The following is a 10954-nucleotide window of genomic DNA, read 5'->3' on the forward strand; positions in this document are numbered from 1 at the left end:
AAGCTTTTCATCATTTTCATGAGGTCAAAACGGATCTGTATTAATATTAAGAGATCTCACAACCATTGAGGTACTCAATTGACGTGTTTTATCCATATAAAACCCCTTTAAAATATTTTCACTATATGTTGATTGATGTACAAATATTCCATTTGTAAAATATTCAATTTGTAGATCAAGATAAAATTTTATCTTTTCGAGTTCTTTCATTTCAAAACTCCTTTTTCAGACATTTTACTACCTTTGAAAGTTCTTCCAAAGTTCCAATAATATTCAAATTATCAACATATACTTCTATTATGACAAATTCAGATCTAGACCTTTTCATAAAGACACAAGGCCAAATTAAATTATTTTTATATCCTTCTTTTAGTAAATATTCGCTAAGATGATTGTACCATATTTTTTTGATTGTTTCAACCCGTATAAAGATTTCTGATGCTTTATTGAGCAAGTTTTTTGAGAATCCTTGTATGCGTGAGGAATTTTGAGCCCTTCAAAAATTTTCATAAAAATGTTGTGGTTCAATAAATCATATAAATAGGCAGTTACCACGTCCATTAGGTGCATTTTATGCTTTTAATGAACTGCCAAATTCATTAGATACCTGAAGGCAATTGCATTCACCACAGTGGAATATATTTCCATATAGTCAATGTCAGACCTTTGTGAAAAACCTTGGGTTACAAGTCGTGCTTCATATCTTACGAAAATCCATTTGTACCCTATGGGCTTGACACCTTCAGGTGTTCAGATTAAGAATACAAAAACTTCACATTTTTCAAGTGGAGTTAACTCTGCTCGAATTGCATTCTTTCATTTTGGCCAATCATTTTCTCAGTCTACATTCATCGACATATTTTGGTTCAAGATCCTTATGATGTTGCATTATTTCAATAGCAATATTATAACCAAAAATATTATTGACCACAATATAATTTCGGTTCCACCGTATTTCTGTCGAGACATAACTTATTGAGATTTTTTCATTCTCATTATTTTCAGGTACTTGGACCTCCTCGGTGGTATCACCATTTATTGTGTCTCTGGGCTTTTCTTGAGCAATTACCCCCAAATTATGATTATCTTATTCAATTATTTTTTTTCTAGGAGTTTTATCTTTGGAGTCAATTGGTCTTCCATGTTTTAAGCGTGGCCTAAACTCATTTGTCTGAACAAGTTGTCCGACAGGGACACCAACTCAAACTTTAGCATTTGCAGCGGGGATATGAGATTTAGTAATTCGTGGAAGGTTAGTTAATGTATCCGGCAATTGATTTGCAATATTCTGCAAATAAATTATTTTTTGAACTTCTTGCTCACATTGATTTGTTCAAGGATCTAAATGAGATAGTGATAATGAATTTCAATCTTTCTCATTTTACAATTTCTTATGTTCTCCCCCTAATATTGGGTATACTGATTTATTAAAACGACAATCAACGAATCTTGCCGTAAATAAATCTCCAGTCATAGGTTCCAAATATTTTGTAATAGAAAGAGATTCTTACCCAACATATATTCCCAATCTTCTTTGGGGATCCATCTTTTGCGGTACGATGGAGCAATTGGAACATATATCGCACACCCAAATATTCTAAGATGGATATATTTGGCTCCCTTCCAATATCCAACTATAATAGGGAAAATTCATAAAAAATTGTCGGTCTTATGCGCACAAGTCCTGCTGCATGCAAAATAACATACCCCCATATCAAAAGAGGAAGTTTTATCCTCATTTGCAATGGTCTAGCTATCAATTGAAGGCGTTTGATCAATGATTCTGCTAGACCATTTTGAGTATGAAAATTAGCGATCGGATGCTTAACTTTTATTCCAACCGACATATAATAATCATTAAAGGATTGAGATGTAAATTCACCAGTATTATCAAGACGAATTGTCTTTATTGCATAATCTGGAAATTGTGCTCTTAACCTTATAATTTGAGCTAACAATCTCGAAAAAGCCATGTTGTGAGTCGATAATAAGCACACATATGGCTATCTTGTAGATGCATCTATCAAAACCATGTAATATTTAAATAGTCTACATGAAGGGTGAATTGGCCCACATATATCACTTGGTATACATTCTAAAAACGCAGGAAATTCAATCCCAAACTTTGTTGCTGATGGTTTAATAATCAGTTTTTCTTAGGAACAAGAAACATAAGAGAATTTCTTAGGTTGAAGAATTTTGTAATTCTTCAAAGTGTGTCCATGTGAATTCTGAATAATTCTGCGCATCATATTATAACCGGGATGACCCAACTGATCATGCCAAATGATAAAATCATTAGAATCGGTAAACCTTTTGTTTACTATGGCATGTGATTCGACAGTACCAATATTTATATGGTACAATCCAGAAGAAAGTGCAGATAATTTTTTGTGCCCAATTTTCTTCTCCGTATTTATTGTAATAATATAAAGATATTCAAAATTTCCTTCATTCGCCGTCTCAATATGATAGCCATTTTGGCGAATAACCTTGAAACTTAACAAGTTTCTTTGAAACTTATTTTAATATAATGCATTATCAATTAACAATATTGTTCCTCTAAGTAGTAATAAGGCCGCTCTTCCAGTCCTTCAATTAATTTTGTATTATCAGATATTATATTGACATATGCCTTTTTCATAATCAAATGACAGAAATATTTCTTTTTTTTAATAACGTATGAGTTGTGGCACTATCCAAAAGGCACATATTCCATTACTTATCTTGGATCCAATTGAAGACTGAAAAATTTATTTATATTTATTAAATAAAAATATATTATAAGAGATAAAATAAGTAACAATATTGCTAGAAAGACATAAGTCTTTTTTTCTTTTAAATAGATAAACATAAAAAGATAATAATCAAAAGTACATAAAACGACAACATATTGTAAATCATACAATGAAACTAAACATCAATTATAATCTCTAAAAAAGTCTTCAACCTCCAAATGAGTAATATCATTGAGGTCATTAATATCGTCATCTTTCAAAACCAGATTTGCTTCAATAATATCATTATGCGAAAGTCTTGCCTCAACATTATTTTGAAATGCTAAGTGTGACTCTATCCGAACATTAGAAAAAGAGGCACCATCTTTATTTGTCTTTCTTTTGAATTTTTTTTGATAAAGCCTTATAAAATGCTCAGACGTCCGACATTCATTTTTCCAGTGGCCTTTAATGCCACAACGATGGCAGTTACTTCTTGAATGACCACTTTGAGAACTTATATTGTTCTCCCTTTTATGTTGACCATCACTACGACCATTATTATATTATCTTCTGTCATTGCCACGTCCACACAAATTATTGTAACCTTGATTTTTATTTTATCTTCTTTTAGACTGATCATGTTCTTCTACCATATTTGCTTTCGGTAATGGAGCAGTTTCAGTGGGAAAGACTTTATGATTGTTCATTAAAAGAGCATTATGTTGATCAGCTACCATAAGGCATGAGATCAATTCAGAGGTATTGTTGTTGTAATATCACATTAGAGGCATAGAAAGTAGTTAGTGTCTTTTCCAACATGTCCTCATCATTTATAGTTCTCCACATAATTTTAATTGGGAAGTTATTCTAAATACAACAGAATTATACTCAATTACAGTTGCCTTAACATGGTCATACTTTCCTTTTAAATCTTTTCACAATTCAAGTGGATCTTTCATTGTCAAGTATTCAACCTTCAGACTTTCATCTAGATGATGACGAAGGAAAATCATAGCCTTCGCTTTATCCTGACTTGATTCTTTATTTCCTTCGATTATAGCATCACCAAGACCCTTAGCGGTAAGGTGGATTTCAGCATCAAGTATCCATGACAAATAATTTTACCAGAAATATCAAGTGCCACAAACTCCAATTTTGACAAGATTGATATGATGAAAATTAATTTAAAAATAACAAAGATAACTAAAATTAAATTTATTCAGTAGATATACCTGATATAGAAGTTAATTTTATGGAAAAAAAATTAGAGTATCGTACTAATAACGTGTTATAAAGTAAATTAACTTAGCAAAATAAGGTGAGAATAAGAGAAAGAGAGAGGAGCAGAAGAATTGAGAAAGCCGTGTCACTGTGTGTTTCTCTGTTTTTCATTTCATTGCAAAATAGACAATTTTTAGTCATAAGATAAAAGAACAAATGAGCAACTTGTAGTGGGCCCCACGTAAAAAAAAAAAAAAAATTCAAGTGGACAACCACTTGCACCCCTTGTTCTTTAACAACTTACAATTTTTTTTGAGATGAATAAAGTTAGCCATTGTATTATGGGAAACTTACAGAAATCCACTAGTTCAGGAGTTAATCATTTAAATTTATTCTAGTTTATACTATTAGGAATCTTATCATATTTTGGTATGTCCAGATACATGAATCTCGAAATATATTGGGTCAAAATTAGATGCTTGTTCTAAATATACTGTATTCAAGAGTATGCGCATGTATGTGAGATACATAAGCAATTTTAACTCATCTCGCTCACCACTCTCCTATGTATCTTTTTCCCCAAATACATGCGTAATTTTATATATTATAATTTTTATAATTGTTTAAAGTTTAGATGTTTGTGTTTGTATAAATTCGTTATTTCGAGTTTATATAAAAATAACTCAATTATCCGCGAATTATACAAACTCACAAATTATACAAACCTACGAATTATACAATCGAGACAGCTTAAACTATAGCTACAACTCATAAATATGCAAATTATAGCTAAGGAGCCTAATTAAATTTATTAAAATGGTTATTTACGAAATTTTCCCAAATTTATAACAATAGTAATTGACACGCTATCACAACTAATATTATAATTTAACATGTTAATGTATATAACTTGAATTCTCACTATGTGTCTACTCATGTCAAAATTATTTAGATTATTTTTATGTGTTTAGAATCAGGGTTTTTATATAGACTGTCATCTAACAAACAAAAAAAATCAAAATCAAGTTGGGATATTTTCAAAAGTAGAAATCCCCAAAAAGTGGGTTAAAAGAAATTGTTCTATACTATCGAGAAGGTAGAAAATGGAAAAGTAATGATCTTACATAGATTTGGTCAGATGGTGCGAACTGGTAATACGCATCTGGGGAATTAGTTACCCTATGGATTTATTTAATCAAAAACCATTACTATGTAAGAAGTATGATTCTACTAACACACTGTTTATATATAGAAAATGTGCATTTATAGAAATTTAGGGTGTTCATTAGAAATCGACAAATCCAACAAAATTAAAATCAAATTAAAATAAAGAAAAAAATTCACATCTTTTAGGTTTGACTTATAATATTAAATAATTTAAGTAAAAATAACTGAAAACCTCGAGTCAAATAGATTATACAAATAATATTTGAAATTTAGAATTTTAAACATATATTTGAAAATTTATAAATAAATATTATTTTTTATTTTTGGGTCTAAGTTAACAAAATATACAAAGAACGAATGTTCAATGTATTGCAGCATCTAGTAAGTAGAGGCATATATTTATTTGTTTCTTATTATCATTGGCAAGGAGCCGCTAACACATTTGTTCAAGTAAGTGAGACTGAGACGTCTATTGAGATCGATTCACTGCAAAAGTTTGATTGCTTCCTTAGATTATACTATTTGAAAAATCGACTTAATTTGTTTGATTATCTTTCAATAAAAATCAACTCAAACCGAACAATGAACACTCTTTTTTTCTTTTTTTGGGTAAAGATGGTAACTATATATTATATATGAGATTAGCATCATTACATCAGAAGTGGCCATATTACTGCTAGCATGGGCCGTAGTAGTAGGAATTACGGATGGAAATACAGATGGTAGGTTAGTTTCTATTATACAAGCTGGTGGGTTGTTAGGCTTTCCCAAGATATCGGGTCTGTCAATAGTAACTGCTTCAAAAACAACATTTGGCGTTGTATGCCATTCTTCAAAAAGTGGTTTCTTTTCCAAGCATCTTCCTCTCCTTGCTAGCAAGTCAGCCACCCTGTTTTGTTCTCTAATTTCATGCTGGATTTTCGTTAGCCCTATTTACCGGAGTAACTCTCTGCATTCAGATAAGATATTAGAGGTAGAATTAGAACTTATTTCGACAAGTTTTATTATTTCAATTGAGTCACTCCTAAGAACATTGATCGCAATGCAAATGATAATATTATTAATTGATGCAAATTTTCAATATTTCTCCAGTAACTATATTCAGTTAGCATCCGATTCTTCATGATTGATGTCATGTTTGTGTAATTATCTCAATTTAACAGTATATCACCAATGAATACCCGAACACATGCATCTCCTAATTCCTGAAAAGTCTAGAAAGATCTTCAAGACCTTAAGAATTAATACTCCAATATTCAAGTTCACAAAAGCTAGATTTTTGAATTTCCCTCAAAAAATTACTCTCTATTTCATATTGACCAAATTTCTGGGTCTTTTTTCATTGTTCAAAATAATTGAATTGTTCAAAATTTAAGATGACTTGATGTTTGAATTTTCTTTGCATATTTGCCCTTTCCTTTGATTAATTTGTTTTAGAAGATAAATTACACTACCTATAAAATTATATTTATGATTTCACAAAAGATAATAGTGAAAAATATGATTTAAATTATGTTCTTGAATGTTTTTTTAATAAGTGTACATACCTTACAAATTAAGTTAATATGACATAAAGGAAATAATAATCAAGTAAATACATATACAAACTTAACTTCAAATTCCAAAAATCACAATTAATTCAAAAGCTCAGTTTTCAAGTTTTAAAAAAATAAATAAAACTCGAGCTAGTGGCAATATCTCTTTGCACCGACCCTTGTGGCCATTATCAATATATATTATACACACACAAACTTCATACTTTCCCTAGAAATGAAAGCTCATAGATATAAGTATGTATACTTTCTATTTTCCCTCCAAAGCACATGGATTTTAAAAGAAGGAAAAGAGAAAAATGGGGCAAACTTCAAAAGTGTTTGGCATACGACCACGGAAACAGTATAATTATATTGCCCATTTGCAATAACAAAAATTAAAGTGTATAACTCTTTCTGTTAACCAACGAGATATCCATCTTATAACTACTACTAAAGAAATTCCACACATGCAATTTTTGGTGGAATTGTAATCATGTTGTCTCCCAAAACTATTAGGAAAAGAGAAATTTAATTTCCATTTTTTATAAGAAAAGTTTGAGCAGAAGAAATTCCAATGCGTCGGTAATTAAAGATTCTTTAATCACTAATTACAAAAAAGTGTAAAAGTGGCTCTTTTAGAACAGAGATTACGGAGATAATTAAAGTGAAAAAGATTATATCAACGCGTGGATCACTAAATACTGCCCTAGAATACTCTAAAAGCTGCTTCTTCTTCATTTCCTTTTATTTCTTTTTAAATATATTTGGAATTCTCTTTTCCAAAAAGTTCAAAGCACAGCCATCTTAAAGTGGGGGTAGCCTATGGGGTGAAAATTCGGTATAGTAGCAGAATTTGATTACCTAAATGATTGCAAAAATTAATTATTTGTGAAACTAATTTGGCAATGATGAGTCTTTAAAGAGTAAAAATGACTCTTTATGTTCTCTAAAAATAAGATAAAGATTGTATTCCTTATATTTTTTTTATGTTATACTCCGACTCTAACAAATGTAGAAGAGATTAATACAGTAAAAGCAAGAAATAATTAAAATTTAAAAAATGCATAAAAGTATATTAATCTATATAACTTTTTTATTTATATTTCATCCGTTTACTTTTACTTGTTATATTTGAACTTGACATATTCGTTAAGAGAATAATGATTATATTATTATTTTACCACACTATCTTTATTAATTGATGGTTAATATTAAAATTTGAAAAATAATTTAAGGAACAAGTAATTAATATTAAGAGTAAAATATAAAAATAATAATAATTAACTTTTCTTGATAAATGAAAAATAACAAAGTAAAAGTGTTTTTTTTTAAATAGTGGAAAGTAAAAGTCAACCGAAGGAGTAATTTGGTTTCAAGAGAATGCAAAAGAAAAAATTGACAAGTTAAATGTACAGGGAGAGAAGTAATTAAAAAGTTATTTTTCCAAAAGAAAAATGTTTATAATTGTATGTCATATAGTACGCCTAGACTTTCGTCATTTTTTTTGGTGGGAGTGGGGGTGGATATCAATGATGGCGGTGAAAAGGGATAATTAGTACAATATTTGCTAACCTAATGATGATTAAGTCCCTTACCTATAATTTTTAGTGTTTGAGCTTATATGTTCCATGATTAGTCTTTTCAACGTATCCAAATGAACCCACATTATTTCTAGTCAAAGTCTTTTCATTAATCCCTGATTTCTCCTGAATACTAATACTAATAGTAAAAGTAATAATTATACTGACCAGATTGAAGAGATATCAACTTGTGCCTCTCCAAATATTTTGGCGTGCCCAACTTTTCACGTGATGACCATTCACTTCTTGGCTTGTCCAACATTTTCTGTTGTCAACCAAATTGGAAAGTTGAATTTATGGTAGATCAATTTATAATTAGCCCCATTTTTTAGTGAATGCTTACACTATAATTAACTTGCTCAGCTTCAACAAGTTAAAGTCCAGTTAACATGGGGTAGATAAAATGTTACAAAATATATATGCATCAACCAAAAAAAAAAGTGTATTGTTCAGTAACGCAGGAGCTTTTAAGTCTGAAGATGGTCTGACATTGAGTTTAGTCCATCAGGTAAATAGAATCTTCATGTACAGATGAGCGCATGTATATTTTGACCGATTTTATGAAGTAAAAGTTTTTATTTTGAGGCGAACTTGTTCGACTAGTACAATCGCCCATTACATTATGCGAGGTGACCCCACCAGAGTCGTTACTTCATAAAAAAAATGATCATTTGAAATTTTGTGGTCAGCTCAATTTTTATTATTTTACAAATTAAATTATTAATTTTTAATTAAAACTATCAATATATTACAACAATTAATTTGGTGACTTTGATTTTATGAAACAAAATAAAATATGATTGACTATTGGTGAAATTATCCATAGACATAACACAATCATAATTCCATCACTTCCCTGCGGACTTCTATTAGATATCACCAGTGTTTTGTGAATAAAATATTTTTTTCTTTATTTCCTTTTTGAGGCACATTAGACTACCTGGAAGATATTCATATTAGAACATTTCACCGCCCCCCTCAAAAAAAAAAAAAACTGTTCGGCTGTTCCACTTCCACATAGGCTTTGTAGCAACTTATATAAGGTGCTATAATTGATTAATCCAGAAGTTAAGGCGTAGACGGAAGCAATCCCTCTTGTCTTAGCTAATTAACGGACATCGTTTGTGTTTGCTCAATTTTTAAAGTTCTTATCTATTGATATGACCATCTCATATCAAAGGGACCTTTATAAATCTGCAACTTCACCGAACATACCAGCTTAGTTTAATTTATCTTTTTAAATCTAGCATGTTTGCTGATATCGAACATAAGACTAACGTTTGTTTATTTTACATAGGCTTACATTAAAATAATTTCACGAGAACATATTTATTTATTTTTTGAGAAATATTACCTGAAAAGAAGAAATTTAAAATATAGTACTAAAAGAAGAATAACATAAGTGGGAATTTGAGAATACATTCCCACCTTTTTTCCATCTTGATTAATTAATTTTAATACAAAGAAAGAAAAGCAAAGCACACTTTTAACTTTCTGAGCCTAATAACCATAGCTCACTCTTGTAAAACAGCGAGCGCCAACACATTCAGGGAATTTCTGAATCTTCTTATCCGCTGCAAATATCAACGGCTCAGATCAGCTACACACTGTCCCCCTATTTCCCCATCAGATTTACGCCTCCTTCCTATTATTCATTACACCTCTGTACATTAACCCCTAATTATATTTTTATGTTCTTAATTTTTACTTTTATTTTTCTTTTAATGGATAATAATACAGTAAATAGGAAATATACGTTATAAGTTTAGCTATGAAGAACAATAGCCAACTTCTCTTCCTGATGAAATTTGATTTGCCTAGCAATGAAATCCTCAATGGCTTTCTGAAACTCCTCATTGCTTAATTTATCCACTGGATAAACCGTTTCCGACGTATCACCGGAATTATCGATTTGCCGGCACTTCTCTGTCTCCGATCTACGGAGCTTACCGTATATTTCCTTGTTACTTCCCTTTTCAAACTTCGCCGATTTAGTTCTCCGTGGAATTTGTGAATAAAAATCCTTTTCAGTTTCCGTCTCTGTTTCTTTGGAACGGTTTGATTCCGAAATCGTCTGAGCATTTACTTCAAGTATAGTCTGTTTGTCTTGATAAACAGTTTGTTCCCGCGACGGAGTTGAAGAGGAGTTTCCGGCGGTGAAATTGCCGGTGCACTCTTCCTTTTCGACGAATGAATCGTAGAGCTCAGTTTCGGTGTTATTTGAGATCGTTGATGAATCGCCGGAGAATCGGCCAGATTTGAAGAAGAGAGTGAGGACGATGACGTTGCTTATAAGGAAAATGAAGAGAGGGCTAAGTATTATGGAGATAAGTTGCCTGAAATACTCGCCGGAGATTTTGACGACAAAAGGCAACCGAGTAGAACTCCATAAAAGCACAAAAACTCCAACGCAAAGCTCAACGATGCGAAAAAGCTTTGCAACGCTTTTGAAACTGTGGAATATCAGAATCACTCTGTTTTCCATTTTTTCAGTACGAAAATCGAAAGCATCCATTGGAAGAGCAATGAAAACAAGTTAAGCCGATCTAATTAAGAACAGAAAAAATTCTGTGAAAATTCAAAAGGAAATATGAGTAGATATGCAGTGACGGTTTGGCTTATTTTACTGAGAGAAGAGAAAAGGACTGAGGAATTTAGATTTATTGCAAGCAGTGGAACCGTTTTATATGAATAGGTCCTGCCATTTTTATAGAGTAGTAGTAATATTGAT

The 10954-nt window shown here is 30.9% G+C and overlaps 1 protein-coding gene across 1 annotated transcript; it reads right to left on the bottom strand.

Moving 5' to 3' along the window:
- Nucleotides 1-9606: 9606 nt before the first annotated feature.
- Nucleotides 9607-10954, bottom strand: LOC129874420 (uncharacterized). The gene has a single exon (XM_055949707.1). It carries the CDS (start codon nucleotides 10736-10738, stop codon nucleotides 9989-9991), a length of 750 nt encoding a protein of 249 aa, XP_055805682.1. The 5' UTR covers nucleotides 10739-10954; the 3' UTR covers nucleotides 9607-9988.

The sequence above is a fragment of the Solanum dulcamara genome, chromosome 11 (genome assembly GCF_947179165.1).
Source record: "Solanum dulcamara chromosome 11, daSolDulc1.2, whole genome shotgun sequence".
Taxonomy (NCBI): Eukaryota; Viridiplantae; Streptophyta; class Magnoliopsida; order Solanales; family Solanaceae; genus Solanum; species Solanum dulcamara.